The sequence below is a fragment of the Carettochelys insculpta genome, chromosome 11 (genome assembly GCF_033958435.1).
Source record: "Carettochelys insculpta isolate YL-2023 chromosome 11, ASM3395843v1, whole genome shotgun sequence".
Lineage (NCBI taxonomy): Eukaryota > Metazoa > Chordata > Testudines > Carettochelyidae > Carettochelys > Carettochelys insculpta.
The window spans coordinates 17865269-17880490 of NC_134147.1; the positions used below are offsets into that span (position 1 = coordinate 17865269).

The following is a 15222-nucleotide window of genomic DNA, read 5'->3' on the forward strand; positions in this document are numbered from 1 at the left end:
GGCAAGGGAGGTCTGTCCCTCATCAGCCAAGCCTAGCTGCTTGGGGTCTCTCACCTCTGTCAGCATGTCCATGCCTGTAAACAGGCCCTGTGGGGAGGGGAAGGAGTCATCCGAGGTGGAGCTGCCTGACTTGCGCTTTGCTGCAAAGGGAGAGAGAGAGACGTGGTAATTGCCTGGGGTGAACCATCCTAGCTACTGTGCAGAGAATCTGCGACCGCCTCCAGCCTGGGGCCTAAATCCTGAGCACCCTAGGGGACGGCCAGTCCTCTAACTAGTAGACCTCACCCACCTCCCAGAGCTGGGGACAGAACCCAGGAGCCCTGGTTCCCACACCTCCCGCTCTGGCCACTAGAAATCCTTGTCCTGGTCTAAATCCCTCCAAGTCCCCTTGCAATTCTGGGTCCCTGCATGTGGCCTCAGGAGACTTGGGGTGCACTCAGATGGAGTGAAGTGATTCCAAATCGCTAGAGCAGAGCAGCACAGCTGATCTCAGGACTGGCTGGCCAGCCCCTGGGGGAGCAATTCAGTTCTGGGCCTGATAGGACCTGAAGGAAGGAGATCACCCCCTCTGGGGCCTTCCCCTTCCAACTGTGGGATCCCTTTACCAGATGCAGAGTCCCCCAGGGTGGTGTCGCTGCCTGAGGAGGAGGGGCGCCGAGCCTTGGTGAGGCTGTGCCGACGCAGCTTGGCCTGTGACTCCTGTCGCTTCTCCTCCTTGGCCTGAGAGAGAGAATCGGCGTAGGGTTGAAAGGTGCGTAAAGGGAAAGCATTGAGGCAGTAAACCCTGCCCCCCCCACATCCCACTCACACCATTCATAAATGATCCTTTTCTAGGGTGACACCTTGGAGCCAAGGGTGGTTCTAGGCCGGGGAGGAGAAATAAGCTGCCTGTGGACCAGGGTCAGCGCCTGGTGGGCCAGACAATGTTATATTTACCTGTGTATCTTCAGGCATGGCCTCTTGCCGCTCCCATTGGCTGTAGTTCACTGTTCCTGGCCAATGGGCGGTGTGGGAAGTGCCCAAGCCAGGCTATGGCTTCCCAAAGCTCCCATGGGCCAGGAACGACAAACTGTGGCTGAGCTACAGCACACAGGTCAAAAAGCATCTGGCAGCTCTCCAGGGGCTAATCTTGGTGAACCAGATACAGTCCATCGGTCCCTTATTGCCCACCCTGTTCCAGGAGACAGAGGGTTACTACAGGCTCATCAAAGGCTCATTGAGGACTACGTGGTCCTGGGACCACAAGAGCCAGCTGTTGGTAACCATCCCCTGGCAGACGTGCTGGACCTCTACCCCCAACCTGGGCAGCATCTCCCTGGCAAGGTCACCCCCCCTCACCCCAGCTCACCAAGGGCAGGTCCTGCAGCCGGTGCTGCCCGTCACCTGGTCCCAAGTGCACCAGGTGATTGAAGTTGCTTGGGCCGGAAATGAGCTTCGATCTCACGCTGGGGTCTCGCAGCATCTCCCTGCCGGGGGGACGGAGGAGCAGAGAATAGCCGGCGAGTGTGTGTGAGCTCATCAGCAGGGCACACGCAGCCCCCCAAGGCGAGAATTGCTCACAGCCATTTACACACACAAAAAAGCACAATTACAGCTAGACACACCCCCTGCGCACACATGGGGGGGGCATGTGTATGTGTACACACACACACACACATGGCTGCAGAAGACATGCGTACACTTCTCTGCATGGACACACACATGGCGACCACCTGATCCAGGCAGAGCCAGTGGCTAGACCCAGGTTTTGCAGTGGAGTCGGGGAGAGGCCTTTGTTTGGTGGTGGTGCTCTGGAGAGAGAGAATTTGTCCTGCACGTGCCAGGCAGGCAGCAGAGGGTGGGCCCTTGCTTGACACAGTGCACAGGGCTGCAGCATCACTCGGGTTTGGCCCAGCCCCATCGCTGGCAAGCCGAGGGACTGGGGCAAGGGTGAGTGAGGGGTGGTGGGATGTGACACACGCCTACGAGCCCAGACCACAGCTCCCAGCATGTGCTGAGCCGAGCCTGGCTGGCCAGGAGCTGCCGCTGCAGAGCAAGTGCAGGACAGGCTTGCGCACCAGCCACATGACCATCCATTCTGAGCACCAATGTGTCACCAGTGCCAGCCTTGGCAAGTACCCCCTCCCCCCCGACACACACACGGAGGATGGGAGGGGAGCACAGCAGTGACCGCCCCCCCCCCTACCACCCTAGTGAGCTCTGCCACTGGATGGAGGGTGCTGCCATGGGCTCAGAAGCCCTCGGTTCAGAGCCTGGCTCTGCCACAGCCTCTCTGTGTGACCTTGGCCCACTCACCTTTCCCTCTCCACGGCTCATCTTCCCACATGCAACACAAGGAGCGCAAGCCCCTCGTCTGCTCACTGTGCATGCAGCAGGCAGGGACTGTCTGTGTCGCGCCTGGCAGGATGGGACTCCAGCCCGAGTTGTAGGCCTAGAGGTTAACCGCCCCCCTGCCCCCACCCCCCCGGGCCCCTTCTGGTTGTGGGACCTATGGGCACTCCAGAGCCATGCACACTGCTCTTCAGGCAGCACATGCACCAGGCATGACAACCCTCTTAAGCCAGCCAGGTGTGCAGGTGGGGCGCGGGGAGTAGCTCAGGACGCACAACACCTCCCCGCCAGCCTGGGCCTCACCGCCTCTGCTGCTGCCGCTCCTCGGCTGATATGCAGAAGGCGAATTTCCGCTTGTTCTTGGTCCGCATCAGCTGCCGCCGGGTGTTGTCTGTCGTCTCAGGAACCTTGAACTCATCCTGGTCTGGGGGGGCGTGAAATGAGACTGTGAAGCAGATGTTGCAGAGGCATCATTCAGCCACTAGGTGGCTCTCCTGGACCAGTAGCTTGGGCGTGGGAGCAGGAGGGGAGGGTTCCATTCCTGACTCTGCCATTGCCCCGGGACAAGCCTCTTGCGCTCTGTGCCTCAGTTTCCCTCCTTGCTGCGTTGGTTCAAACTGAGCCCTTCCAGGCAGGGACTGAGTCACACTGTGCAGCGTCAAGGCACTGCAGTAATAATGCTCGTGGGACGCCTCCTGCAGCTGGGACCACCACATGCACCCGTCAGGGTAGCACGCAATGGTGCCCTGGGCTTGCTTTAGGGCCCCCTTGGTTGGTGGTTCCCAAACCAAGACACATGTCCTGTTATGGGGGTTCTGTGGGGCTGGGCCAGTCCCTGCAACGTGGTGATGAGGGAGCCCAGCTCCATGCCAGTCCCACCCTCCCCGCCCCCGCCCCCCACCCCCAGCTCTAGTCCCTGGCTACCCACCAGGGCCCAGCCATGGCTTTGCTCCAAGCTGCAGCCTGGGCTCCCAAACGTGCCTCCCACCTTCACTCCCAGGTGTGGCTCTTGACTGAGCCGCAGCAGAGGCACAAGTAACGACTGGGGCCCACTCCTCCAGGTGCTACCGTATTACTTCTAATAATGTGCATGCCATAAGGGAACCCTCATCGGGCCTCTTGGAGCTTCTGTATAATGTCACTACTGTCTGTTGTACAGGGTTCGAGAGGGCAGTAGGCTTAGCCCAGGCACATTGCTGGAGCCAGACCTAGCAGCCCAAGCAGCCATGCCCCCTGCTCTGACAGCAGCCAGTGCTTGTCGGTGGTACCAAGCCAGAAAAATTAACTTCAGCATACAGCTGCTCTGGGGCATTGGCCAGCTGAGCGCCCCGGGGTTCCGACTGCATGGCCTGGGGGAGGAGCAGGGTGGGCCTTACCTGCGGCCTTGTTCCTGAGATAGGTCAGGCGCACCTTCTCGGTGCCAAAGGTGCAGAGGGAGCCCTCGGTGTTCAGGGACCGCACCTGAGCAAAGGGGCAGCCGTCATTGCCCAAGCCCTGCTGCTCCCAAGAGCCTCTGGCCAGCCCCCGGGAGGGCAGGGCATGGAACGCCCTACCTGAGGTGCAGGGAGGTTATGGGGGAGCTGAAAAGAGTCCAGGCTTTTCCCACCCTTAGCCCCAGTCCTCTCCTGTCACTGGAACTATCGTCTCGGCGTGCTGGCTCCCAGCCCCTGCTGCTCTAACCATTAGCAATTGCTCCCCTCCCAGAGTTGCAAACGGAACCCAGGTGTCTTGGCTCCCTGCCCTATCAAGAGCAGAATGAGCCAAGGAAAGTTCTGTTGCACTTTATCAGCCAAACTGCCCCATGTTCACTCCAGCCTGGGCTAAAGCCCGGGGTGCAGGACCTGTGTCTTCCCCCCTAAAAGCCTCACCTTCCTCAGCGGGACCGTCTGGATCCATTCCGCCCGCCGCACGTCGAACACATCCAGGGCGTTCTCGCTGAACACGCTCAGGTAGGGGGCGCTGTAGCCTAGGAGCAGCGAGACCAAAGGCTTTGAAACTCACCTGCCAATCCCAGCCAGCAGGGCTGTCCAGTGCCTGGGTGCCCGTCGGCGGGCACCAGAGCTCCCCAAGGCCCTGCCATCAGCCGGAGCGGTAGGCGGGAAAGAATTGCTTGTCCGAATAGCTCTGGCGTCTCATCTACCTTCTCTCCCCGGGCACACGGGGGCAGGGAGCGAGTGGGACACACATCTGGGCCAGGCCATTTCCAGCTGAGCTGCTGCGTTAACCGGTGGGACTCTCTGCCACCTGGCTACCCAGCCCCCAGTGGGGAGGAGGACGGCAGGGAGGGCTCTCGCTGAAGAGCTGCAGCGTTTATAGGCAACGTGCAGCCTCCCGTCGCTCTGGCTACTACCGACGGCTAAGTGAAGGGACGGTGGGGAAGGGAGTCTTCGGTCCCCACTGCCCACAGTGGCGCTTCTGGCTGCTTCTTTTGAAGCCTCTGGTGCTGGCCTGGCAGAGATGGGACGCTGGGCTACACAGGCCCAGGGTGCGAACCAGTAGGTGTGCGGTGATATCAGGGTAGAGGGCCCCAGGTGTACAAGCCAGCAGGTGTGCAATGATACCAGGTAGAGTGACCTGCGTGTACAAGCCAGCGGGTGTGCAGTGATATCGGGGTAGAAGGGCCCAGGTGTACAAGCCAGCAGGTGTATGATGATCCCGGGGTAGAAGGGCCCAGGTGTACAAGCCAGCGGGTGTGCGGCGATACTGGGGTAGATGGGCCCTAGGGTACAAGCCAGCGGGTGTGCAGCGATACTGGGGTAGATGGGCGCTTGGGTACAAGCCAGCGGGTGTGCAGTGATATCGGGGGGCGGGGGGGGGTAGAAGGGCCCAGGTGTACAAGCCAGCGGGTGTGCGGTGATATTGAGGTTGAAGGGCCCAGGTGTACGAGCCAGCGGGTGTGCAGCGATATCGGGGGGGGAGGGGGGTAGAAGGGCCCAGGTGTACAAGCCAGCGGGTGTGCGGTGATATTGAGGTTGAAGGGCCCAGGTGTACGAGCCAGCGGGTGTGCGGTGATATTGAGGTTGAAGGGCCCAGGTGTACAAGCCAGCGGGTGTGCGGCGATAGTGGGGTAGCCGGGCCCAGGGGTGAGGGCCGGGGCTGTGATCTAGGGATGCCAGTTCTGGTTACAGGGATTTGCTGCCCCTGCTGGAGTGAATGGAGCGCTCCACTGGTCCAGGCACGCAGCATCTCAGAGCAGGAGCTGCCCCATCTGCCTTTCCTGCCCACAACCTCCCTGGACCCCAGATCCCACTGTGGCCCCACTCACAGCAGCTCAGCGGGGTTGCCGGCCACATCAGCTCCTGCTGCCGCGTCCTCCGGCCTTGCCCGTCCACATAGAGCCCCAGCCCACTGAAGCACAGGATCAGCTCGCTCAGGCTGACCTCTACAGCCCGCAGGGCCTCCATCTGTGCCACGGCTGCTCCGCGGGGGTCCTCCGGGTGGGGCAGGTGGACGGGCGCCCCTTCATTCAGCAGGTGATAGAGGGAGAAGCCCGAGGGGTAGCCCACGCAGAGCCGGTCGCCCATGATGTCCAAGCACTGCACGTAGCCCTGGGCCTGGATCTCCTTGATGCGCCGGCAGTGGGGCCGGGAGGGGGTGAGCTGGTAGCACAGCACCTGGCGTTTGGAGGCCACGCAGAGCACAGCGGTGGTGCCCCGGCAGATCAGCCCTGACGCCATGGCCTGGCAGTTCTTGGTCTCCACGATCTTGGTTCCTGGGGACTCCGGTGTCTCCAGCTCCAGCCAGGAGAAGAGGCGCACACTGTGGTTCCTGCCACACAGGACGGAGAGCACCTGGGCCTGGGGGGAGACCAGGAGCAGCTGGACCCGCCGGCAGTCGCCTAGCTGGAGCACCTCTGCAAACCAAGACAGTCAGAGATCTACCATCACTGGGGGGGGGCTGCCTGGGCATGGTGCAAGGGAGGAGGCATTGGGTGTGTCTACACGAGCCGGCTAGTTCGAAGGAGCCGGCGCAACAGTGAAATAGCATCTACACGTGCTGTGCGCTATTTCGACACCGAAGAGAGGGATAGCGCTCTACTTCGACGTTTAACGTTCAACGTTTAAGTAGGGCGTGTGTAGACGATCCACATCCCGCTACTTCGAAATAGTGGGGTCCTCCATGGCGGCTATCAGCTGAGGGGTTGAGAGACGCTCTGCCCAGCCCCTGTGGGGCTCTATGGTCACCGTGTGCAGCAGCACTTAGCCCAGGGCTTCTGGCTGCTGCTGCTGCAGCTGGGGGGTCCATGCTGTGTGCACAGGGTCTGCAACTGGTTGTTGGCTCTGTGGATCTCGTGCTGCGCAGGCCGAGTGTGCGTGGGAGGGGTCCTTTAAGGGAGCGGCTTGGGGCTTTGCTGGCCTCTCATTTCGACGGGGAGCGCTTGTGTGTGTGTGTGTGTGTGTGTGTGTGTGTGTGTGTGTGTGTGTGTGTGTGTGTGTGTGTGTGTGTGTGTGTGTGTGTGTGTGTGTGCGCGCTCCGCATTTCCTTCCGGGGCAGCTCCTTTTGACGTTCTCCGTCGCTACTTCGACGTTGAACGTTGATGGCACCAGCCCTGGCGGACGTGTAGACGATACGCGTCGAAGTAGCCTATTTCGATGTCCTTACTTCGAAACGGGCTCCTTCGACGTAGTGTGCTAGTGTAGACGTCGCCATTGAGAAGGGAGCCGCTTTTCTCAGCTACTCCCCTGTCTAAATTTGGAGTGTAACCAGGATCAGACTCTGGATTAGCAGAGTTACACAGAGGTAAACTTGGAGTGACCCAGATTAACTCCATGAGCTATTCTGCCGTTACAGCAGTTGGTAATGTCAGTCAGAACCTGGTATGGTGGACAGCTGTTGTATTCCAAACTAGCATAAATCCAGAGTGACTTCATGAGTGATTCCAGATTTACACCAGGTTGCAACAGAAACTAGAACTTGCCTCGGTGGTGTTACATCAGATTTGTGTGTGACGTCAGGGTGCAAACCAAAATGCCAAAATAAAGGCAGTGTGTAACTGACTTCAGGGGGTTAATCTTGACGTGCATCAGCATTTAACAGCGATCAGCATCTGGCTTAATTACCTAGAATGGCTTACTCCAGATTTACTCCCATGCATAACAGAAATCAGAGTACACCCCAGAGACCTCAGTGCAGCTACTTCAGTGGCACACCAGGTTTATGAGCAAGGCTGAAATCTGGCTGAACGATGAGTGCAGCTGCTTCAGCCAGGGGGTCACCATGGCCAGAATGCAATCCTGAGCCCAGTGAAGTCAATGGTGTCCCTCCTGGTTTACACTAATGGGTAATGGGATCAGTTTTTATTGTCTCAAAATAAATGTGTCCCTATTTAAACCTGTCACTGCAATCAGAACTCGGCCCTTCCCTTCAACCCAATTCATGTAGCGCAGTTACTCCAGAGTGACAATAGGCCTAACAGATCCCCAAAGGGCACCCCGTTCACAGCAGATTGTCTGTGTATCCGACAGAAGAGACTTACTCCAGTTTGTAACTATTATTGTGTCTACTGACCTAAGTGCAGCCACGCCAGATTTACTGCCACTTTATCCATAACGAGTAGCGTCACTAGAACCCAAAGCCTGCCTCAAGGATTCCTCTGGGCAGCTCCAGATTTACACCAGGGTATAATCGAGACTGGAATTTGATCCTGAGCCTGAACTAGCGCCAAGTTTGGCCAGCCACCTTTTCCTCCCACTGGCCCACGGAGCAGCCCAGCTGCCGGCGTGTCATCTCCCGCACACCTGGGAACACGCCCCTGGACTGCTCTTACCATTGTTGTGCAGGTGGATCACAAACAGCCCCTCTTCGGTTCCCAGTGCGAGCCGGTCCCGGTCTGCAAGCAGGATGGGCAGGTGTGAGAGCTAGGCAGGCGGCCGTGGGAAAGGCTGGGCTGCACAGCCTGGCTGCCTCCTCCCTAGGGGCTCTGGATGCTCCAGCAACCACCCCCCCACAACCAGGGATGCTGGGGGAGTTCATTATTCTTTGTTTACAAATAGGGAAACTGAGGCAAAAGCCGGCACAGGGACTTGTCCAAAGGTGTCGGTAAAAGAGCAGGATACAGAATGAGGGCAGGGACTCCGGGAGACCCTCCCCCCCCAGCTCTAATCTCCTAGACCCCATTTCCCCCCCTCTCCCCCCCGAACCCAGGAGTTCTGGCTCCCAACTCCACCCCCTCACCCAGCAGATCCCACTGTCCTCCCAGGTGATCTGCCCTCTCCTCCCCTGCCAGCTCACCAATGACAGCCGCGGAGAGGGCCTGCGGGATGAGCGGCAGGCCGTTGTCATAGGCCTCCTTGAGGATATAGACGGAGCGGTCATGGTGCTGGTTCTCCCGTAGGATGCGGTGCAGCTCCACCAGCACCTGCACCCACTGCTTCATCTCGGCCTCACTGTCTGCAAGGAGCAGGAGGGAGCTGGTGGTGGGCGGCACGGCCAGCTGGGAGGACGTGATCTAAGGGGAGCAGGGGAGGGCAGCTTAGCGATGTTCTAAGAGGTTGGGGGTGATTAGGGCTGGGCTTGGAGCTCAGCTCCGTGGGGTCAATGCAGCATCACCCCCTGACGACAGCGGGGACAGCGCTGGGTTCAGATAGTAGCTCTGTGAGGTCAGGCCAGATTCACTGTCTGCAATGGGGCCAGAGCCAGAGCCAGATTCTGATCTTAGGGGAGCTGAGCTCAACAGAGGTTGGAAGAAGTACCCAAAAAGTTACTTGAGTGAAAGTGCAGCTGCTGTCACTTCTGGATAATTGAGTACAATCTAGATGTGCCCCATGTGGCAAGCTTTTACTCAAGTAGTTTTCCAGAGGGACGCCGGTGACTTGTACTTAAGTACATCCCCTCCCCAGGCAGCTGCACCTTTACACAAGTAACTTTTGGGGTACTTTTTCCCACTTGTGAGGCTCAACCCCTGACCGCAGCGGGGCAGAGCCAGAGTCTGATGTCGGTAGCTCCTGGTGTCAATGGAGCAATTTCCACTCACAGGCGTGAGCCGCTGCAGCTCTGCGCCAGTGGTGTAGCCCCGGATCGCTCGCCCCTTGTGATAAGGACCCAATGCGTGAGAGGCCTGAGATGAAACTGGCCATCTTCAGCCATGCCCGGCCTGAGCTGGAGTGACAGGTTCGCAGCTGCCGATCTGGCCCTGCGGTATCCCCAGCGCTGTCAGCGTTCTACACCCACGACTCACCCGGAAAATGCAGGGCACGTCTTTGCTGCTGGCATGGATGACGTCCGAGGCCAGAACTGACGTCACCGAGAACTGTTCGTCCCTTTAAATAGAAGATGAGAGGCATCAGCGCCTCACAACAAGCCAGAGCAGCTGCTGTGCCCCAGCCAGCAGTGCAAGCCTGGGGCAGGAGAGGGGTGCAGACCTGCTCACGAGGCTGATTTTAAGACAACAGGGAACATTCGAGCACCTAGGCTGACCTCCTGTACAGCACAAGCCAGGGAAGGTCACCCCCAGTTAAGCCTCTGCAGAGCCCAGTCACTGGGGGAGTTCCTCCAGGAAGGCAGCCAGGCTTTCCTCTGCACGCATTCAGAGGTGGAGAATCCACCACGTCTGCAGGGATTTTGCTCCAGCAGTTAATCACCCACCCCCTGAAAACAAAAGTGGCTCATTTCTATATCATCCGCCTCTAGTTTTCATCCCTGGGTAGTTCTTTTGCCTTTCTCTGCCAGTAGCAGTAGTAGGTTTTTAGCCTCAAAGGGGATGAGGCACGTGCTTTGCCAGTGGGCCCTGCTGCTATCTGCTCAAAGTAGGGAAGTGCTGATGCTCTTGTTGGTTATAAAAACCTTCTGCCCATGGCCTCCCAGCCCCTGTATTTTCCTCTGCTCCTATTCCCCATCCAATTCCTCACCCTCAGTGACAGCAGGGGGTATCTAGACCAAAGAGAGTGTGATAGCAGGTGACTGAAAGGGTGAGGCAGGGCCAGGGCAGAGTGGGGGCTAGAACCCACAGAATCTGAGAACAGCACCTACAAATTAACTTCTCAAACTCCTAAAGCTGCTCCACCCCTTTGCCTAAAAGCTCATACACGCATCTTACACGGGAGAGGACCCGTATTAAAACTAGTACTAGGCAGCACCTGAGATTTTTTGTTCCCACAATTGCATAGGCTTTTCAGTGCAACATTGGGAAGAAAACCAACGACCAACAAAGTTTGCCACAGAATAATTTAAAAAAGCCATTAGGTACATAAAAGCTAGTTTAAAGACGTCAAAAGTTTCAATTTTCTTTTGACTTCTTTATTTCTCAGGAAGTAAATTTTAAACCCCCCAATGGCATTTCAAAACTCCAGGTCCAAGTGTTGCGTTCCGAAAAGGCAGAAAAGGAACATTCCCGCCTTGCGGGGGGACCACCAGCCCCACGGCCCTGCAGCGAGGCTCGAAACCGCACCCTCTGCCAATGCGTTTGGACAAACGTTTCACAGGACAATTTTCGGGCAGCCCGAGTCTCCACTTCAGATAATGGGTGCTGGTTTTTTTCCTCCTGGCTGTTTAACGAGAACGTTCCCTGTAACGAGCTGTGCTGGACTGGGCTAGAGGAGCGGCACGCTCTCTCTGCATGGAACGTGCGCCTGGGCGTGGCAATAAAAAGCAGGCTGGGGCCACACAGCAGTCCAAAGCTCCACCTGTTAGTGAAAGGCTTTGGAGGGAGGGAGCTGCTGGACCTCTTCCCCCCGGCCTCCTCCTGCTGGAAGGATTCCCTGCAGTGGGGAAAAGCTGCGGGAACAGGGAAGCAGCCGGGTGTGACACTGGTGCTCTGTGAGCAGTGTGCCGTGGCACACTGGTGTGCCACAAAGCAGTGCTCAGTGTGCCCCAGAGCCATGAACTGGGAGTGCTGTCTGCTGTGTATCAGAGAGGTGGGCGTGTTAGTCTGTAGCTTCGAGAACAACAAGCAGTCCTGTGGCGCCTTGTAGACTAGCAGATATTTTGGAGCGTGAGCTTCCATGGGCAAACACCCGCTTTGTCGGTGTGCTGGCTGCTGTGGCAGCTCTGGGGTGCTGGCAGCAACGGGGGCTGTGCCGTTGAATCACTGAAATTGAGTTAGAGTGGGGAGGGGAGGGGACTGGGGGTGCCCGGCTCTGCAGGAGGGGAGGGGGCTGGGGTTATGGCAGGGAGCTGGGGGTGCCTGGCTCTGGGGAAGGGGAGGGGGTGGGGTAACAGGAGGCAGGTGGGGGTGCCTGGCTCTGGGGGAGGGGAGGGGCGGGGGTGGGGTAACAGAAGGCAGATGGGGGGTGTCTGGCTCTGGGGGAGGGCAGGGGGTGGGGTAACAGGAGGCAGATAGGGGTGCCTGGCTCTGGGGGAGGGGCGGGGTATAAGCAGGGGGATGGGGGTGCGTTGCTCTGGGGGAGGGGCAGGGCTGGGGTAACAGCAGAGTGGATGGGGGTGCCTGGCTCTGGGGGAGGGGGTTGGGTTAGACGTGTTGGGTCCTGTGAAATTATGACGCGGGCTGAACGTGCCCGAGGTGATAAGGCTGCGCAGCACCACTCTAAACAGCAGCACCGGTGTGGAAGTCTGGCTTGGGGGGAGCAGGCAACCCCAGAGGGCACCTGCCCACGTACTGCTCCAAGGGTTCAGGCACGTCTTTACTCCCCCTGCAGTGCCCCACCGCTCTGCCGTTCACCCCTGGGCTGGGGGCGTGTGACCCACAGCCGTGCTGCTGTGTCTCGAATGTGCCTGGACACCAGGCCCTCACCCTACCCCTTGTGGCCCAGGGGGGTCGCAGCCCAGCCGTGCCCTCAGCCCCAGCTGTTGAGAACGAGCTACCTCCTTTGCGGGTCTCAGATACAAAGCTCAGTGGGCTCCACAGGAGGCCCTCAAAGCCAACCCTCCTCCTGCCCGGGCGCCTCATGCAGACGAGCCTTCGCGCTCGTGCTCAGGAGCCCCCAGCTCTCCTCCAGGCCAGCTGCAGCCTTCGGTCAGTTCCTCCCCAGCCAGACTCTTGCATGGAGAGGTTGGCAGGGCGATCTCCCCCCTGCAAGCTCCCTAGCAGCACCACACCCCTGCAACACCCCCTCCAGCTCTGCTCTGCCACCCTCCCCCCAGACAGCCCAGTAGGCAGGTAGGTGCTACCCTGCCACCGAGGCAGTTAATTGCTTCCAGCTGGGCTGAGATGGGCTCATTCCCCTAAACGGGACCAGCTGCCCCCTGATAGTTACACACAGGAGGTCACTGTCCCCCTCTGCTCAGCACAGGCCAGGTCTCACTCAAGGCCATGTCCAGCCAGTGTACGAAAGAGGCGGGCAAACTGAAGAATCCAGAGGAAAGCAACAGAAGTGCTTGGAGCCTGACCTGTGGGGCATTTTTTGTCTAAGGCTGAGGGCACCTTAGCAACCGTTGAATTGTTATATGGGGATATACCTATCTCACAGAGCTGGGAGGGACCTTCAGAGGTCACCCAGTCCCATCTCCTGCCCTCATAGCCAGACCTAGCACCGTCCTGCACAGATTTGCCCCAGATGGCCCCCCTCATGGGCTGAGCTCACAACACTGGGTCTAGGAGGCCAATGCTCAAACCACTGAGCTACCCCGCCCCATCCCTGTGGGAAAGGCTGTCACCAGGGTGATTCACGGTGCCATTGTTCTCCGGGTTCCCCACAGGTGGGAAAAGGAACAATGGGGTCGGTGCTTGGCCTTGGAGACCTCGGGGAGACCCTAGAACTTCCAGGCTGGTTCAGCCCTGGAGCAGGGTACCAGGGAGATGGCGGACTCGCCGGCACTGGCGGGTTTACAAACAGGTTGGACAAAACACCGAGCAGGGCCAGGCTGGGTTTCCTCGGCCCAGCTGCAGCAGAGGGGCCTGGCCTGGGTCATCTCTCAGGGCCCCTTCCAGCCTGACAGTTCTCTGTAACCTGTGTGCATGGGCGGAGGGTGAAGGCGCAGCTGGGGAAGACAAGCCCCACCCCGCCTCTTCTGCAACCTTCCCTTCTCCCCATGACATGCCTGGCCCCCAGCCCTCCTGGGCAGCCCCAGCCCCAGCCACCGCAGTTCCAGGCCTTCTCTGGAGGCTGCAGCCAGAACCTGCCCCAGCTGAGGCATGTGGGTGATTTTGGGATATTACCTGCCACCCATGTCTGTGTGGGGAAGGGACTGCTTCCCCCATGGGCGTGCTGCCTTTACTGGCATCAGAGCGCAGCCACAGCTTTCCCTTCAGCCTGACTGGGTGGGACCCTCCCGCTAGCAGCCATTAACCCGACCATGCGTGTAAAGCCCTGTGGCGTGGGGCTGAGAGCTAAACAAGGCAGCTGCTCTTCCCCCTTGCAGCACGGCCCCTCAGGAACGGCTGGGTTATTGAATCATGGCACCCCTCCTTCAGAGCAGAGCAGTCCTGAGACCGCTGCGTGTGGTCCTGGTGTGACCACTGCTGGAGTACTGGGCCCAGGGCTGGGGCCCACAAACCGAGCAGCGTTGGTAGGTCGGAGAGGCGCCAGGGAAGAGCCATGAGAATGATTACAGCATTGTCTCCAGGAGCGCCAACTGCTCAGCTTGAAGAGAAGGTGGAGGGCTGACTAGATCTCCCAGTTCACAGGTGCCTAGTGGGGAGCAGAAATCTGGCAGCCGGGAGCTCGTGGCTCCGGTGGAGAAAGGCCCAGCCAAGAGCCCCTGGCTGGAAGTGAAAGCTGGATAAATTCAGGCTAGAAATGGAATGCAAAGGTCCAACAAGGCGGGGGATTAACCATTGAGACACCTGATCAGCGGGGCTGACGGCCGCTGAACACCTTGGGCAAGCTGTGGAGGGGCCCCACTCCATGCCCCAGAAAGGGTGGTGCCTCTGGTGGAAGGGACGGGGCCTAGTCAGTCCTTAATGCCACCCGGAGCATTGCCCTGGGTGTCCCCCTCAGCACTCGGAAACCACACAGCAGCGGAGCGATATTCCCATGGTGGTCCCAAGGGGCCCAGAGCTCCAGGCCCCTTTGAACCACTGAGCTCCTGTGCCTTTGCCTCCCTTGCCAGGCCTGCACCTGATCTTCGGCCGTGGTGGGGTCTCCATCACTGGCAAGGCACGGCTGAAGCCTGGTCAGCGCTGCTCTCGTTTAAGCAGGAACTAGCTCAAAGCTGGCCTATGGACTGGGGGGTGCCGGGGGTCGGCGTAGACAATCGCCAGGGGCTCTTCCGGCTTTACTGCCTCGGTGTTTGACTTAACGCAGCTGCCGTGGCTGTGGAGTTGGTGGCTGGTATTAGCCCCCTGCTTTTTGCTCACTGTTTGGCGTAGTTCATGAAGCGCCTATGCCTGGAAAGCCGGAGGAGTGGAAGTTTCTTCCCCAGAAACCAGGATCACAACCTACCTGAGTTCCGTGGAGAAAACGGCCAATGCAATGACCCCCCACCCCCAGCAGTGGGCCACCTCCGGAGGGGACAACACCCGCTGGGGCCGTGACCTCACACTGCAGGAAGGGGGCTCAGCAGGGGAACTTCTGCTTTGCACTCAGTCCTGTGGGCTCATTGATCTCAGCTGGGGCAGCAGAGGCTCTGCGGATACAGGGCTGGAAGGGCCTGAGGCCGGGAGCAGGGGGAGAGCGTCTGGGGTTGGACCCAGGGTGGTACTGGGCTGGAAGGGCCCAGGGGTGGGATCCAGGGGCTGCTTTGCAGCAACAAGAGGGCTGCAAGGCTAGGAGGTCTCAGTGGTCTGACCCCTCTCTTGCGTCTGCAGCGGCTGGTCGCACCCCCTACCTCATATCCACCACCTGCATGACGCTGACGCCGCACTGGGAGCCCCGGCCTTCAGGCACATCATACAGGAAGAGCTTGAAGTCGCTGACCATGGCAAACGCCCTCTGCCAGCCCTTCTTCACCCCCGCTGGCTTTGGCACCTGTGGGGACAGGGGAGGGGCCAGACGGCAGCAGGAGTTACAGCCCCATCCGCCCCAGGAAGATTTGGCCTGTTGGTGGCACCCAACA

At 59.3% G+C, this 15222-nt stretch overlaps 1 protein-coding gene across 2 annotated transcripts in view; it reads right to left on the reverse strand.

Annotated features, from left to right (window-relative positions):
• CDC42BPG (CDC42 binding protein kinase gamma) overlaps positions 1-15222 on the reverse strand; it is a 71028-nt gene that overhangs the window by 2354 nt on the left and 53452 nt on the right. The window contains exons 25-35 of one of the 2 annotated variants that reach the window (XM_075005257.1): positions 14995-15134; positions 9509-9590; positions 8563-8779; positions 8099-8161; positions 5597-6184; positions 4200-4297; positions 3708-3792; positions 2635-2755; positions 1349-1466; positions 606-720; positions 55-140 (exon numbers count right to left, since the gene is read on the reverse strand). In XM_075005257.1, the coding sequence (XP_074861358.1) occupies positions 55-140; positions 606-720; positions 1349-1466; positions 2635-2755; positions 3708-3792; positions 4200-4297; positions 5597-6184; positions 8099-8161; positions 8563-8779; positions 9509-9590; positions 14995-15134 (1713 nt within the window). Of the gene's footprint in view, positions 1-54; positions 141-605; positions 721-1348; positions 1467-2634; positions 2777-3707; positions 3793-4199; positions 4298-5596; positions 6185-8098; positions 8162-8562; positions 8780-9508; positions 9591-14994; positions 15135-15222 lie in introns of both variants that reach the window. The other variant, XM_075005258.1, reaches the window with a different exon arrangement.